The sequence below is a fragment of the Etheostoma cragini genome, chromosome 19, assembly GCF_013103735.1.
Source record: "Etheostoma cragini isolate CJK2018 chromosome 19, CSU_Ecrag_1.0, whole genome shotgun sequence".
NCBI classification, from domain to species: Eukaryota; Metazoa; Chordata; class Actinopteri; order Perciformes; family Percidae; genus Etheostoma; species Etheostoma cragini.
Window position 1 is genome coordinate 15,439,111 of NC_048425.1, and position 17,958 is coordinate 15,457,068.

A 17,958-nucleotide genomic window follows, 5' to 3' on the forward strand; every position below is an offset into this window, starting at 1 on the left:
CAGATGTAACCATTAGGCGGTACTGTGCCATTCTCCATGAAGCTCTCTCCATCTCCAGCCCTGAGGACAACACTGTATCTCCGCTTGGGTTTGCTCCCTAATTGACCTAAATCCAGCGTCCACGGTCCCTCCAGGCAGACTATCACACAGCCTACATGAGAGGCTCCGAAGAACTAGACAGACAGTCTCGGGTGTTTTTTTCTGGAATAACTCCTCGTCTCTTCCAGGAGGGATTTCTGTCTGGGTCTCCACAGCGGAGGCTTGAGCTCTGCTTGATCTGATGGATTGCGTCGGGATGGTTCGCGCGGAGCGGGAGACACTCCTGGCTGGAAATAAGACGCGGTCCCGGGAATGATTTTATAAAATCTAAATCTGGATTTAAAAACAAGAAAAAAGAAGCTGCCTGAGGAAGGAAGGACAGAAAAGAAGTAAACATGCTTGACAAAAACGCCCCGAGACCGAAGCTGGGTCCTCCGTCGAGAGGTTCGTCTTTTTCCATTGAGAATTTGCTGCGGACTGCGTACAGAGAGGCTTCGGCGGAGGAGCGGGTGGACACCCCGAGCTTCAAAGTTACAGTCCGCAGCCCGGGGGTCTGTCCGGGACTGGAAACAAAACGCCTGGACCACAGCAAAGTGCTGGACTGGAGCGGGACGTCGCCAAAGGCAGCGCTTTGCACCCCGAGAAGTGAGTGCATCGGTTACTTTTTCTATCGGGTTGTCTTTATCTTTTAACAGAGAAGCGGAATAAAAAGAACGTCGTGGAAAGAACGGGCTAAATGATTGCGGCTGATTCGGAGTAGCCTGCTTTACAGGATTCAATCGTGGTCTAGAACTATTGAAACAACAATTATCTTCAATGTGCAACACCAATTTTAATCTCATATCAGAATATATTAACATTAAAACCTCCGCAATACGTGCGTAAAAGTCTGAAATTACCACCTGGACCAGAATGAGCATAAAGCAGTTTTCAGTATTTTTTTCATTTTCACAAACTCTCTCACTCTGGTTCATCGGCGGGCCACATGAGGACATGACACGTGCGCTGTAGCACGTTTTACTGTCCCTTCCTCCGTGCGTAAAAACACTCAAACTGTCCAATTATCAGCCTGGCGCGAGCCAACACTGTTTGGCATCCACACAACAATCGGACTCTGCTCCACGTCACACAGTAGTGGAGATCGGAGGCTTATGGATAATGTTGGAAAGGACACGCAGCATGAATGCCCACATTTGGGGCAAAGACGTGAAATAATTGCGAAATGAGGCCTGAACAATGAGGAGGATTTATTATGTTTCCATGTTCCTAGGTCCACAGAGCAAGAACGGTCACACAGACCCTGGGCCCGCGAGCGACCGGGATTCCCCAGCCATGAGAGCACCGCCGGAGGAGAAGGGAGACGATAGTTTGACGGATGACAGAGAGGAAGATGACGCGCGCTCCTCCTACAGCTGTGACACAGGTGAGGCCAAAGTAAACAGGCTACATCCTACACACAAAATAGTTCACCCGATGAAGCTCTGTGGTTTGCACAAGAGGGCATTGTCGCCACGCATGCGCTCTCCTCCTGAAACGAGTAGTTTATAATAATAGTTAATACTCCTCTAATCCACAAAGTAAGAATTTGGTTTTGGTGTTTCCAGAACTTTTAAGTTTGGTGCGGCCTGATTATTTTTTCTTGACCGAGATTGGTCCAGTAACAAAGGTCCACTTAAGGTCCACTTAATATTTAGTTGAAGGGGTGTAGCCAAGAGTTCCTGGGTCCAGAGAGTTATTGTGGGTAATGTTAATATCAGTAAGCACCTTGATTTTTCAGGTAGTTGATTGCCTGCATTGTAACAAATTTAACGTATAATTTACAGAAACTTACTGGCAGTAATTGGCCAGCAAGTTACTGTAAATTATTTTTACAGTAAAAAGGTACCATACTTCCATTTACAGTATTTTATTTTGTAAAATACAAAACAATCAACATAAGATTAAAACGTAGAAATACAGTAGTTTACTGTACTATTTACAGTACTATGGTGGCTATTTTGTGATTTTTTTTACAGGGATGCTTTGACTACTGTGATTTTGTCATGTCTACAAGGTTGTAATTTAAGTTCACAGCATTCTACTGTAAAAATCATATACAGTAGTGTTACTGTGAAATCTAAAGGAAATAACTGGAGATTTCACAGACATTATTTAAAGTGTGGATTGAGAATTTTTAAACTATTTCTCAATTGACTTTCTAGAAACTTTCCCACTTTAAAACCAGATCACAATATATAGTGACATCGAATTGACATATCACCCACCCTCCATCAGCTGCACTAGGCTAGTTGTACCCAGTTCCATTTAGTCAAATTGTTCCTGCTTCCTCCTCTCAGGTGACATGAAAGTGGCGCGAAAGAAGAAGACCCGCACCGTGTTCAGCCGGAGTCAGGTGTTCCAGCTTGAGTCCACTTTCGACCTGAAGCGCTACCTGAGCAGCTCTGAGCGAGCCGGGCTGGCTGCCTCACTGCAGCTCACCGAGACCCAGGTGAAGATCTGGTTTCAAAACCGCAGGAACAAGTGGAAGAGGCAGATCGCTGCAGACATGGAGGCCAGCAGCGCCGCCGTCCCCTACGCCGCCCAGAGGGTGGTCAGAGTTCCTGTCTTGTATCGCGAGAATGGCACCGTGCCTGCGACGCTGACCGGCCTGCCACCGATGTCGCCACCGGTGCTCGGCTTCTCTAGTTCTATCAGCTATCCATTGACTTCCCACTTCAGCCATCCGGTATCCTTCATAACGCCACAGATGACTGGACTGGTGTGACTTTGAGGGTGGAAGGGATGTTAAAGAAGTCTAATCAAATAAAGATGCTGCACAAATATTCATTTTAGTTCAGTTTCAGATCCTGTAAAGGATTTATAATTTATCCTTGGTTTAAGATGTCTAGAAGCAACTTAAAGAGTAACTTCCATTTTTTCAACCTGGACCTTATTTTCCTATGTTTTTATGTCTAAGTGACTGATGGGAACAACAATCTTAGACACTGGTCCAGTATTAAGTGAGATCGCTGCAATTGAAGGCAAAACAAGCTACAATTTAAGTTAAAAGGACAGTTGTTCAGCTTGTAGTTACTTTCTCAAAAGTGCATGTTTTGCCGCTGACAGGCTCAGATTATTGTTCTAAGTGTCTGACAACATTATGGAAAGGATCCCTTCAGAGATAGACCTTCAAAACCTCTTTGAGACCTTACAGTTTAACCAGAAACAGCCCTGAGGTCGCTAGTGCTGAACCCAACAGACTCTATTTAAAAAAGTAATACTTTTAGCATGTATAGAGCAGACATATTTTCACATGTAAATTGGTAAACCATGTGTTTATTTCAACCAAAATTAGAGTTCTGATGGTTGGAAATGTGAATAAACAACCCAAAACGGCTTTCCATAGCTTAATTTTTGTTTCCGTCGACTTTGAATGAAGTGTATTTCGCTAAATGTACAATGCTAAAATGACTATTTATGTACATTGAGTCAGGTGGATTTAGCTTACCAAATTTTGCAAATGTTTTTAGGTTTAAAAAAAGGATCTTACTCTTTAACAGAAAGGTTGACCTCCTTTGAAATCCTTTCCATTATGTTGTCAGACATTGAGAATATTAATCGAAACAAGCACTTTTTACAAAGTAAATACAAGCGGGACAATTGTCCTATTAACTTATATTGTAGCTTGTTTTGCCCTTGAATGCAGCGATCTCGTTTAATACTGGTTCAATGTCCAAGATAGTTGTTCCCGTCAGTCACTTAAACACAAAAACGTAGGAAAACAGGGTCCAACGGTAGTTACCCTTTAAGGACAACATTTGGGTTGCCAGGTTGTAATATAAAATCCCTTTGGCTGGTTTAACCACATATATATTGGTGATCGTACAGTAAACGGATGCTCATGGGTTCCTCACTTCCTAATAAGCCATCAAGTATGAGGTCAGAAATGTTAAGTCATCTATAAAAGAAGTTTTACAACAGTAAATCATGTCATGCAGATCCAGTTAAAAGGGCTTTTCACAACCTGGCAACACAAACGTTATTCAGTGTCCAGGTTAAAATAAAAACTGGCGTTAACCTTTCTGGTGGATGATCGGGATCCTTGAAAGACTCCTTTAAAACCCTTAAAACAAGACTATTCTCACGCTGTTCTCCAACACACTTCAAACTTACCAAGAGACTTTGAGATTCAGTTTCTTTAAGCTGCTCACAATCCTGCCCTCAGGTCTGGAGGATCTTTCACACCAGGTCACAATGCTCTATTATGTGATCTGTTCACAGAAATTTTATGAATGACCCACACTTATTGTTTATTAACTGGATCCCCTTTAGCTGATGCCTTGGCGACGGCCAATCTTCCTGGAGTCCCCAAATATAGGGTCCAATAAGGGTCAAGCAGATTTTGAGCTTGTGAAACAAACCTGCACGTGGCATGAGCCTTTGTACACCTATGAAAACAACTCCCACATGGGAAAAAAAAGTCTTTGTGACTCTGCCGTTATGAACCCACATTCAGATCCGTACTCCAAGTCTGGTGGAGAAAAGGGTGAAATATAACCACAGGTTTTGAAGTTTATTAACATGATTTCATAAGCTCTGAATCTTTTTTACCCTTATTTGAGCCCGTACACATAATATATATGCACGGTGTCCTCACACTGATGTCCAGAATTGTAGAAACTTGATTTTATGAAAAACCTGTTTGGCGTTTGTGACTTTTGGTAGCTGTAGTTGTATGGTATTAATAGCAATATTCTTTGAGGATTTTAATACAGACTTTTGTACACTAATATGTTCACATGTGAATAAAATGGATGCAAAAATCGGTTGATGGTTTCTTACTGGCATGGCGACTGTTATTAGAAATGTCTGTCTTTATTTGCAAAGGCATTTCATTTCTATGGCTAAATTAAGGTTATGACACATGCAGGTGTGGGATTAAAGACAAACGTTTACAGGATAAGTCAACATAGAAACGGTCACAAAACCTACTTTAGATAAGTTAGACTTTTGTTTTTGTTTTAAGCTTAAATGACGCCTGGCCCATACTTAAAATCCTGTAGTTATCATAACTTGAGTATAAGGAGTTGCTAAGCTTAATGTGGCATACTTTAAAAAAAAATACCCGGTTTGGATATCAAGCTATAGCCTACCTAAAAAGATATCGATTCCAGCTCTCAGTCGAACGCAGTTCAAAAGAAACTGCAGAAATGAGTTTCGACGACAGAAAAGTGTTCCAATATGGCAGCCAGGCGTGAATGTGCATCCCGCCCTCATCTGCCCCCCCAACCTCGCCTATCAAAATCCGCTAAACCGCAGTCTTCCGGGTCGCTGAAGAACGTCGCACCTCGCTCCTCTGCGCGCGCTAGTCAGCAGCCGAGGAGCAATGGTGCTCGGAGCGCGCGGACACGTCGGTGTTTCGGGAATCTCGGAGGAGCAGATGAAATGCCGGGGAACATGAGCAAAGAGGATGCCCCGAGCCGGAGCGCGTCTTTGACCTTCACCATTGACAACATCCTCAACCTGAAGCAGCGGGATAGGGGCCACCTGGACGGGGCCAAGCCGCAGAGGGACGGGGGACGGACGGAGGGTTTCCAGACGTGGGACGTCCGGAGGAGGCATGCCAGCGGATCACACGATACAGGTAACTGGGTTACTTTTACTAGACTAAAGCAGTGCATCTCCAGCATTTTATTTACACAAATGAACACCTTTCATAAGGAATAGGAACAGTTTTAGTCTGTTTAGAGCCCGATGGCGCGTGAAGTAAAGATGGATGGATCCCAATAGCCTACAAGAGACTGATGGTGCTTATTGAAATGATTATCAGAAATATTAGTGGTGAAGTTTGCGGACCATGAGCTCGTTGTCTATTTGTATTTATTAATAAGCGAGTTTGTCTGCATCAAAGCCCGTTTTGTCGCTTTATTCACAGCGCAAACAAAGCCCAGACTGCACCTAGCGGACTGCGGGGCGAGAAGCCCGCCGCCGAGCGCTGGCTCCGGTCCCGGGGAGCAGAGGGCGCACACCGCCGAGGACGCCTCCGAGGAGCAGCAGCAGCAGCCCAGCGCGGACTCTAAAGCCATGGCCAAGAAGAAAACGCGCACCATCTTCTCAAAGAGACAGATATTCCAGCTTGAGGCCACTTTTGACATGAAGCGGTATCTGAGCAGCTCAGAGAGAGCGTGCCTCGCCAGCTCCCTGCAGCTCACCGAGACCCAGGTCAAGATCTGGTTTCAGAACCGCCGCAACAAGCTGAAGAGACAGCTGTCCACGGACATGGAGGGCCCGCTGGCCGCCGAGCACCTCTCAGAGTCGGGCAAAAATGTGCAATTACCGACTTTTTACAAAGACGGCAGCCTGCTGGGCGGATGTTTGATACCCATGCCTTTCCCTGTCGTGTACCCGACTGCCACCGCTGCGCCTTACATCTACTTCTCCAACACCGGGAAGTACTTGGGCCTGTTCGATGCAGACTGAGGGTTACAGTGTGTGGACAGTCGGACAGTTGGACCGTCTCCCTGTTGGGGACTTCAGAAAAACCTCCCAACTTTGATGTCAACATATCAACTAATCCACGCATGTGCCACTTTTTCAACTTCCCCAAATTATTATTATTATTATTATTATTATTATTATTATTTTTCCAATGCTTAATATCTTTTGAAAAGGAAGATTATCGTCAGAAATAATGTGTATGCCATGCATTAAAGTTCCCTGAGCAGTTTTATTTCGCGCAGTAATATCATCTGAATGAATGTACGTCAATGCGCCATCAACGTTTTACTTCGCAATAACAATTCTCTTTTTTCCAACTTCTGTCTTAAACTTTTAAATGAGTTTATGTGGTGCTACACTCCATTTGTATTATTATTATTATTATTATTATTATTAATAATAAACTCGTTTGTTTTCCATGACCTTTCATATAACAGACTGTTACATATGAACAGTTAGTTATCACGACTAAGATGGATTTTCCAATAAAAAGTGTAATATTTGCAATTTTACCGGAGTGTGTTGACTCGAGCTGAATTATGTTTTTAAAATGACGCAGCAACCTCCATCCCACATTGGATTATCGATTGCGTTTCATTCTTTTTTTTATTGCTATTTCAGAACGATATGTACATTTCTGGCATCACTGGCAACAACAAAGTTAAAGTTTAGAAGTTGTTTCTTAAAACCTCATGTTGAAAAATAACTCCTATGCTTTTTGAAGAAAGAACATAACTGCGCTGTGAAAACACCGCGAGGCAATTTTCTTCTTACACACAGAAAATCATTTAAAGTAATAGTTCACTGCCCTGCATATTAATTTATTCACTCTTTAACTGGTGGCTGGGTATCGTACATGTAGCGCCTCAGCAGTAGAGGAAGAAGTATTCAGATCTTTTACTTAAGTAAAAGTACTATAATACAGCAGAGTAAACGCCTTGCATTTAAAATGTTACGTTAGTGAAAGCACAAAATATTGGCATCAAAAAATACTTTAAGTACCAAAAATAAAAGGACTCATTTCAAAATGATATTATTTGATTTTAATTTCTCATGTATTAATGTGCTCATCACTTTAATGCTGCAGACATTTAGTATTTTCCTGCTCTAAATTAACTAAATCGTTACTCTTTTGATTGGGACATTTCTTTCATTAAGATAAAGAAGCTGTAAAAAAAATGGCAAAATCTTGTCTTTAACATATAAAAAAATATCACTCTAGAACAATATTTTTTATATACAGTTAAAAGTTTGGTTTGTATGACCTATCAGTTTTTATCACTGAAGGCATTTCTGCTGAAACAGGTCCAAACAGCCAGCAGAGGAAGGTTTGGGTTTCAAATAGGGACACTAGTTATTTATTTTATTAGTAAAAAAGAAGAAAATAAACCAGAACAATTGATGATTGTGTTAATTAACACAATGTAGTAAAAGTGTATAGCATACCAGGTTGCTTAATGTTTGTATTTTATACAATCGACCTGTGTTTATTTATGCACCATAAATTATTAAAAACTAAATAAACTGGGGGGTGGAGTAGCTCAATCCGTAGAGGGTTGGGTTGGGAACCGGAGGGGTCCCCGTCCGGACCAAAGTACGGATTGGTAGCTGGAGAGATGCCACTTCACCTCCTGGGCACTGCCGGGTGCTCTTGAGCAAGGTACCAGACCCCCCACCCCTGCTTAGAGTGCTGGTCCAGCACCGGCAGCCCCCCCACTCTGACATCTCTCCATTTGTGCATGAATAGCTCCTGAGCATGTGTGTGTATTTCAGGCCTGTGTGAGTGTAAATTGTAATTGCCCCACGGGATCAATAAACTAGAAATTAATATAAAATTCTGTTGTAAATAACTTCACATTGCATATCCCTATTGACCCTTTCAAACTTACATTTAACGTAAAAAGAGTGAAAACCTGCGTTTATATGTTGCAGTCACACAAAGTTCCCATCACACCCTGAGCTGCTGCTTTTAACTTTATATTTACACATACGCACAACAAGTTGATATAAAACACTAACAAGTACATCATTTGACATGTACTGCCTCACATGGAAAAAGTCATGATAAGGTATCATGACATAAAGTAAGGTCAGGCTATTTGGGACAAAGTTTGCCCAACGGCCTTTAACTGTTGAATTCAATGTGGGGAAAAGTCTCTTATTTTGGGTCTACTGGGCCTCTTGTGGTGAGTCTTTGATATTAACTTACAAAAAAGTTTTAGTTGACTCATGATTTAAAACAAAGTAACAAATAAGGTTGAGATATGCTTCTTTTTGGGAGTAGAAAACAGCCAACCAATGACAGAACAGGTTACTGCTTCGAGACTGAGCACTCATTGTTGATGCGTACACACATCGTCAGCTTTGTGTCGCAACTTTTACATTTTCACACTGCAAAAATCTATTCAGAGACCAGGACTGAACTACATCATGACATCCTGAGTCTTGATGTCACTTGAATCCATTATTATTTAAACTACGGTCCTTGACCACTAAGAAGCTTTTACGTTTTTAATAAAAAAAATAAAATAAAAATAATAACAAAAAAAACATTTCTCACCCAAGTGCTGCAAATCTGCTCACAGCAGAGAATCATTACGAGTTTTTGTTACAGGTCTGTAGGTGATGAACACAGTCAAAAGATCCCCCACTATATGTTTGTCTTAGAGCACATGAGTGTGCATGAGTGTTGCTGAGTAATGCTTCTCTGCAGAGGGAGCGAGAGAAATAAGACAAATGTGTGTTTAGGTGGACTTGCATCAGTGCTTCTGGAGAGATTTCTCCTAAAGGGCCCAGCAAGCTGCACTTACACACCGTTTCCGGGTCACTTCCCCCTTCAGTGCCGGGGCCCGTCACTGCTCTCTCCCTGTCACAGCCATTCAAGGCCCCGTCGCTGTTAACCTGTTCACTCAACCACTTCGTCTGCCTGCAAAGCCGCCGTTTTCTCCACTAAATTCCTGTCCACCTCTACAGTGCACGCCCACTTCTACTGTATCTCATCATTCCCAAAAGTTGTTGAAAAGGTCTAAAATGAAAAAATGAAGAGCAGAAGGAAAGTAATGACTCATTTGATCTTTTATACATTGAAAGGTTATCTCATTTGATCAGTCTAAAACAATACAAAGGAGTATGTGGCCTAGATAATCCTATGTTTAACTTTAAATTCTTCTGTATTCAATGTGTTTTTTGTAATTATGCATTCAACAAATCAAAAAAACAATACTTAAGTGGTCCCTTTATTTTAACTGAGAGAAACCTTGTAAATGCAAGACTAAATCTAATTAATTGATAATTATCAGTATAATTATAAGCAGCACCATTCAGCACAAATCTTTATGTTTTACATATTTAGTGCATGGTACCAAATGTAAACGTCACTTCATGTCTTCTGCAAATGTTTTTTTTTGTTGTTATGCACTGAAACCTCAGAGTGTAAGCTCTGTTATATACAGAGTACACACACACACACACACACACACACACACACACACACACACACACACACACACACACACACACACACACACACACACACACACACACACACACACACACACACACACACACACACACACACACACACACACACACACACACACACACACACACACACACACACACACACACACACACACACACACACACACACACACACACACACACACACACACACACACACACGGTGAGTTTTTATCATGTTGTAGAGACAAACAGTTTGCACTGTTGTCAGAATTACTAGTTTGTGCTTCGAAGCAGTTTTGGATCTGAGCTTAGTTTCGTGATCTTGCACAATTATATTTCTACTAGGAAACAGAGCTTTGCTTGCAGGCGTAATAGGTTGCATTTACATATTCAGGTTTCTGCATGTAAATTTGTTATGAGTGCACAAAACATTTTACACACAAAACCTCAAAGTTTGACTTAAAAAACCCTATTTTCCACAAATTATACAGCAGCACCTAATTTTGGTTTTAGAATTAAAAAGGACAGATCTGTCATTTGTCCAACCATATACATTTAATGTGTATTCACCTAAATTATATAATTGAAGTCATTGACTGGAAATCATAATTGTATTCAAAATAAAGCGTACAAATATTGAAGCTGTAACACGAATAATTAATAACAAAACTACTTATTCAGATTTGAACATTTTCTTGTGTTAATTCTGTGTTTTCTGGTGACATCGGGTCCAAGATTGGGCCTTTAAGGTTATAACTATGGGATTTGCAGATTAAGTTCTAGGCAAAATTAGTCTGCAGATGATGAATGTAAGTCAATCCACATGTCCTCACAAGTGTAGTAGGGCAGGTCAGTGTGCAGAAGTGCCTGCTTGGCGTGTCTTGGAGTGTGTCTGAGATGGAGGGTGGGTTTACAGTCGCCAGACTTCCTGACTCTCCCGCTGTCGGACACTTGTGAGCGCAGCGCTAGCTCCTTGTGTCTCAGCACTCTGCACTGCAACCACAAGGTTCAAGTGACCCCACCGGCTGCCTGCAGTCTGCTCCGGGCCGGGCCGCAACCCCCCCCCACCCCCACCCCCAGCCTCGTCTGTCAGAGGCGAAGAAAAATCCATTAAAATCTCAACCCGATCAAAAACACGCCCAAAGCCAGGACACCATATGCACTCATTTAGGGCTATCAATGACTGGCGAGCATTGTGTGGTAGCTTAATACATGCCATTGACTTACTGCCAACAGTGGCAACAAAGACTGGTTTTCTACAAAGAAATAGAGTTGCGAGTTTGGCAATGGTATTCCAGGCTGATGTGCAGCTCAGGGCTACGCAGAGCTGTCAGCACGTTCCTCCAGTTTGACCATCAGGAACCCACACGGCACATGGTTTCCATTCTATAATAATCATATGAATGCTGAGCGTGATTGTTTGAAATTATTGATCCCAGAATTGCAAGGAATGATGTGGTCCCACTGAATGATTGTGGTGGGAGTTTCTCTCGTGCCATTAGCATGCAAATACGGAGATGTAACCCAACGGCTACGGCTTCGTTTCACCATTAGCACTTTGTTTACCCGTCCCTGTGATCCCTAGATACTGCAGTCATATTAGTAATGCTATGTATTGTGTGGACTACACTTGAGCATGTGTGTGTTGGCTAAAAGCATCATCATCTTGTCTTTGTCTCCAAGAGGTTGACATGTTGTCATATCGCATTTCATCTCCTTAACCCAGAGCGACAGTTTTGATTGAGATCTCCATATCAAATCATTCACCACTGGCCTTGTTCGTAACTAGACCTGAACGCGTAGTGTAAGGAGCCATTAAAACGTATCTTCAAACTACATGGCGCTCTATGCCGGACAAGCCTGTTTTGCCGTGAGCTTTCTTTGTGCATTCTCGAGATGGGATTCATAATTACCACCAATTACCGTTAGAGCTGCCTTGGGGTAGGCAGGTTCTGGAGCAGCAACTAACATTGAAGCCTGAACTGAATTCTTAATCTGATTGATCAGAAGTGAGCTGTAACTGCTGTTAAATATTACAGCTGTTCTTTTAGGCTAAATTTGACAAAAGATAGTAGACAGCGAGACAATGAGTATTTTCAAAGCTGCCAGAAATGCAGAAGGCAATTTAAACAAATAGTTTGTCAATGGCCTGTAACAAAGAAAATATTTTATTGGATAGACCCTGTTCACTAGAGGTGCATGAGCGAACAAATCTTCGAACCAATTCTCAAACAGAGTGTAAACAGCTAAAACTGGATAAAATCGCATGGAATCCAACACTGACGGGAAGACGTTCAGAAGCAGCACACGTCAACACATAAAAAACGACTCTCTTTACTGAACGGAATCATTCTATTATAAGTCTGCAAAGCATTTGCTTACAACCTCCTCTGTTGTAGCTCCAGTTCCCTTCCTGTTAGTTTTGTGGAAAAGATGAAAGACTTCAGTATTTTCACATTAGAGGTGTCACATAGGTAATAAATGAAATATTTAAGGTTAAGGACTCCGAGGAAAACTGTCCAGTAAACAAGATAAAGTCACATTTGAGAAGAAAGACCTTGCCTCACAGCCAAGCAACCGTCACGTCACCACATCATCTCCCTGATCTCCGGCCTACTGCTGGCCCACGGAAACTAGAATGAACAACATACAACGAATGCTCAGTGTTGTGACATGATCCGACAGGACCATTTAATTTAAATTGCCTCAAGACAGCTGGAATGAGTAAACAACGAGCAATAAAAGCAGAACAAAGAACAATTTGCTCCAAACCAAAAGCTGTGCTTTGCCACAAACAGAAGACAGAGTGAATGAATTGGGAAAGATGGGAAACATGACACATCAGACAACCACCAGAAGGATTTGTTGTTCTGCTGTCGTTTCTCCCATTTGTAGTGTTAGACGTTCGTATTAACAGAGCTTCAATGGGAGACACTAGGAACAATACTCAGATTATATATAGTTATATTTATTTGGGTATCAAAAGGTATCAAACAATATATACTGTAAGTCAACAATAAGCTATTATTAAAGGGTAACCACCAGACAGACTCAGGTTAATATTCTGCATCTTATTTAATACTGGAGCAATTTCAAAGAAGTTGTTCCACTCAGTCACTTAGACTTGGGGCATGGGAAAATAGGGTCCAGGGTCCAGTTTGAAAAAAACGGTAGTTACCCTTTAAGGACAACATTTGGGTTGTCGGGTTGTACAACATTGAATCCCTTCGGCTGGTTTGACCACATACGTGTTGGTGATCGTACAGTAACTGGATGCTCATGGGCTTTAATAAGCCATCAAGAATGAGGTCATGAATGTTAAGTCATTTCTAAAAGAAGTTTTACAATAGTCTATCATGTCAATGTTAACTGACTTTACCCAACACAAACGTTGTTCTGATTAAAGGCTTGTAGTTGATCTATAAAGATGTATTAACCCTTAATAAAGACAGTTACAACTTGTAAACCCTTTATTAAAAGGTAGATTATCAAAAGTGTGTTTTAGTTTAATTCTCAGCTTCCTCATAAGATATCTGAAAACTGTCTGGATTGGTGTACTCCGGTTAAGAGGGTGGTTTGTTCAAAGGACTAGGTGACGCTGCACTTTACAACATAAACAACACCCCATTCATTATGACTCGTAACTTGATAGCCACCAGGGGGATCTGGACCCTCCCGCCAGCCTTTCAGAGGGCGTATTGATCCATTCATTTCGTCGACTTCAGTGGTCTGCAGTGACAGAGTGCCTCTGTAAATTGAATGGGGGCTGAGGGATTACAATGACAGTATCTGATGAAAAGGTCCTGCGTGAGTGGCGACGACATAAATAAGGCCAAAAGTCATCCACCTTCCCTCTCTCAGGAACCAGTCGACTGTGTCAAGGGGTCTCTCGTCTCGTCTGAAACCCCCTAGTGGCAAACATGCCACAGCAGTGAGGAGCGGCCAAATGTCAGCATGTGCTCTTCACACTTTGGTGATGCACAGTGGGGCTGTAGAAGCGGGAGGACCAAGGCACCATGGGAATGCTATTTATGTATTCCATCCACTTGTTAAGGGTTATTGTTTGTGAACATCTTCCATTACTAGGATTGGGCATTGAGAACCGGTTCCAACTTGGAATTCCAAAGGAATCGTTTTTCTGTCCAAATCCTAGGGAAAGATTTGGTTTTGAATCTGATCGTCAGTTCCATGTTTAACAGGCGCAAGTTGTGGTTTCCCTAGACGCCACTGTATTTCCAGGCTTGTTGTGTTGCAGCCGTGGAGAGGTGGAGCACCAGTGGGGCTTTACTTTTACATTTAAATTGAAAAAGCCGGGTAACACTGTAAACCACCATTGACTCAAAACTAAATTTTCATCTCATCTGAAATGTTCGCTCAGCATAAATTCTTTCAGGGAGACCTAACTGTTAGTCAATGCTCTCCTAAATCAATTCAGCTGTTATCCTTATAAATGTACATTTTATAATGCTGTGTATAACTGTTGCATATCTAGTCTCTCCTGAAAGAAATGGAGCTCAGTGTATATTCTTTCAGGTGATCAATGCTCTCTATCTAAAATCGGGCCAATCACAGAGTCACCATCAAGGGTCGGATGGTTTTCTATCCCTATATAGATGTGTATACAAAGTGTTCATATAGCGATGGAGTCTAATCGCCAAAGACTTTGTACTTTTCATTGCGCTGTACAATAAACCTTTTTTGCACATCTGCAAACATCTCTCCGGATTGAAATAAGCACTCAACACATTTCAACGCCACCCATCAAAGAATCGGAATCGAGAAGAATTGGAATCGAAAGGAAGAATCACAATTGTTCAAATCAAAACAATTTCCAACTGTTGGGATTAGTAGCCTACTAATCAAACCAGACTATTTTCTCTAATAAACGTTACTCATTTTTTATATCAAAAGAGAGCCGGGGCTATGACATCTTACTACTGGGTAACTTTGCTTTTTGATGGACATTGCAAATAGTCAAAATAGTCAGCTTCTTCTCTTTCTTTAAATTATCATATTATTGGGATAATAATCTCCTTTCTGGGAATCATTTCATTTCATCACCTCACTATACATAGGACATCTCAATCTTTCCTGTACAAGAAGGTGAAGTCTGACATGACTAGTATCACACCCGTGTGACACTCTTCAGTAACAGATGTCTCCAGGGAAATAAGACCATATTGTGCTATGTGTTTGTTGCCATACACAGAGGGACGTGGCAGCCAAGGGTCATTTCATTGTGGCCTCTGGGATGAAAAGCCCTGACCTTCGAGGGCACCGTCTGGCTAACTTTAAACTACACATCATCATTCTGGATCAGATGTCTGCTGCTTTATTCAGCTGCAATGCAATTATGACTAGTAATAAGACTGCCTGTGCCATTTAAAGTGACAGAAGTTATGAAAATCATTTAATAAGTTAAATATGGAGGAACTTTGACGCCCCAGTTGACTGAATCAACTCTGACAAACAAGCTTTCCCCATTTTTAAGACCAGTGTACATGCTCTGGTACAAAAGACACACCGGAATCAATGGTACAAGTTGGAGGAAACAGATACTTGAGACTAATGGACACTGGGAATTGCAGCTGATGGGCACAGGGGGCTGAAATTCATATTGATACGGACATCACAGGCCAGTGGGCTCCAAGGGGGCGAGGGGAGGTCACAGGTTGCTTTGACAACCTATCCCCTCTTAATGGAAGCCTATCGACTGAATTGGGAAGAAGCTACTGTGACCAACCGTTAGGCACAGAGTCTGCGTATGGCTGCACTAGAATAAATGTGTCTGTATGGGCACTTGTACATGTGCACGTTTTGTGTTGTCATATCAGTTTCATAGCAGTCCTGAGGGACTCTCACTCTAATCAATAGCATGTCATTAGTCATTCAATAATACCTTTTTCTGCTCAGGACCAGGATGGTGTACATCTTGAAATGTGAAAATGACAATCTTGCTCTTTAATTGTGCTCAAAACGACAATTTATAAACTGCTGCTTGTGGCTTGTGTTTAATGTTTCACAGCATTCTTACCAAGCTGCAAACAGCGGAGAGTCTCTCTAATTTGGAGAATTACTGGTGCATATTGCACCCTTTTTCCTTTTTAAATTGGGGCTTTATTTATCAAACATTTGCCTTCAAAAAGTGCATCATTGGTCAAATATTAACATTACTAAACTCATTTTCAGCTTGAAGGTTCATTTTTACCTCGGACACAGCTGGACGTTCTTGTTCTACTTTTCTGTGACACTGGCAGACGCAGCTCAACAGTGCTGTGTGGTGCATGTTAAATATCAAAATACTTTATAAAATAATAAGCTACTACAAATACTACAAAAAACTACAAAAAAAAAAAACTTTCCTTGCTCACTGTTCAGCAGCCAGAAGATATTGCAACATTGCATTTGTTTATAAGCGAGTGACCTAGACCCCAAACCTTTACAGGGCTGTTGACCTTTTAGATGAATGGTTCCTAAAACCTTTTGGACTTAAAATTAAAATTAACCAGAGTCATTTTTCCCTCCAAACTTCTGATTATTCGAACCAGAAGAGGTACAAAGCTAAAAGGTCCCGTGGCATAAGGTTTTGTAACATTAATATGAGTTCCCCCAGCCTGCCTATGCCCCCCCCCCCCCCCTAACGACTAGAAGTGGTGATGGCCCGGGTGTCCTGCTCCGCCTTTGTGAAAATGAAAGCTCAGATGGGCCGACCTGGAATCTTGATCCTTATGAGGTCATAAGGGGCAAGGTTACCTCTCCTTTCTCTGCTTTGCCCACCCAGAGAAATTGGCCAAACCATGAGAGAGAGAGACATCATGCCTTTCAAACAAACAAAGTACCAGTTGGTTAAGGCTACACCCCCGCCCAAAAAAAGTCTGAAAAATCTAAATTCTGACAGATTTTTAAAATATGTATTTGACTTCTGACTTTTCAAAGTCTAACGCTTGTGTTGTCTCCCTGTCAAACATTAAAAAAAAAACTTTTGTTGTCCGTATGCGTTGTTAAATATCCGTAAAGTTTTATGTCAATTTTTAAAAAAGGTTTTTTGACAGTTGAGTTTTTTTTCACATTTGGTCACTATTGTCAAGATTTATATCGCTTTTTACCATGTTTTTGTCATTTTGGTCACTTTTTCGTTGTTTAAGGTGCTTTCTCTGATGTTTTTTAAAAATCATCTATATTGTTGCTTTTCCAACATTGTCCTTTTTTGGTTTGTTTTACATTTCTGGCACTTATTTTTACATCCCATATGTTGTGATAGTTTTTTTATTGGTATTTTTTATTATTATTATTTATTTTTAAATGGGGTCACATTTGACCCAAAGACAACATGATGGTAAAAGAAAAACCACAACAGAAATGTGTTTATTCTTCTTTTGGGAGCCATTCATCTCATGAGCCCTGAGATGTATCTTGTTACTGCTTGGTGGTTTCTTGACCCCCAGCTGTTTTAGCGTACTGCTTAAATAACACACTAGTGCATTCAACTACAGCTCATTGCCTCGTTGAGCACAACGTATAATGGAGAGACACAATGAGCGAGAAACTATTTTGCAGTGTATTTTACTAAGCCTCCAATTAGTATACTGGATTTCTTGATCTAGTTTTCATCCATGACGTCCACTTATCAGATATATTGAGTTAGCAAAAGGTGACAAAAAAGGAAAACTTGTGATTCAGTTTGCAGAAAACAACTCAACTGTTGTGTACAAAGTGCTGACTCAATATGAGATTGTGGTGTGAAAGCGATAATTGACAGCTGGTATGTTTCCTGCTGATTTACCCTCCTCTTCCAGGCAATTGGCGACAGGACGGTAAGCTGACCCACATCTCTTACCACAAAATGTCATCAATCTGCGCTGTAACCATTTAGCTTCCTTCTGAATGGACGACATGTGCTCCCAGCTCGGCTCTCCCCGAGGGCTGAGCAGCTGCACATTGCTCCGCTCATCCAGTGTGACAGCCCAAAATCACAAGTGC

At 41.5% G+C, this 17,958-nt stretch overlaps 2 protein-coding genes across 2 annotated transcripts in view; both read left to right on the forward strand.

Moving 5' to 3' along the window:
* Positions 1-17,958, forward strand: part of LOC117934730 (homeobox protein HMX1-like) — a 26,806-nt gene continuing 8,848 nt past the window's right edge. The window contains exons 1-4 of the mRNA XM_034856653.1: positions 1-684; positions 1,310-1,462; positions 2,376-2,831; positions 9,401-9,405. Of these exons, the coding sequence (XP_034712544.1) occupies positions 435-684; positions 1,310-1,462; positions 2,376-2,803 (831 nt within the window). The 5' untranslated portion in view covers positions 1-434 and the 3' untranslated portion in view covers positions 2,804-2,831; positions 9,401-9,405. The remainder of the gene's footprint in view (positions 685-1,309; positions 1,463-2,375; positions 2,832-9,400; positions 9,406-17,958) is intronic.
* On the forward strand, positions 5,229-6,707 carry LOC117934729 (homeobox protein HMX2-like). The gene is made up of 2 exons (XM_034856651.1): positions 5,229-5,662; positions 5,954-6,707. The coding sequence occupies exons 1-2, from the start codon at positions 5,260-5,262 to the stop codon at positions 6,496-6,498; spliced, it is 948 nt and encodes a 315-aa protein (XP_034712542.1). The 5' UTR covers positions 5,229-5,259; the 3' UTR covers positions 6,499-6,707.

Bases quoted from the DNA above. Each gene is read 5' to 3' on its own strand.
- LOC117934729 (XM_034856651.1), top strand. From the start codon at position 5,260: ATGGCAGCCAGGCGTGAATGTGCATCCCGCCCTCATCTGCCCCCCCAA. The intron at 5,663-5,953 runs GTAACTGGGTTA...CTTTATTCACAG, and splicing joins CAGCGGATCACACGATACAG to CGCAAACAAAGCCCAGACTG.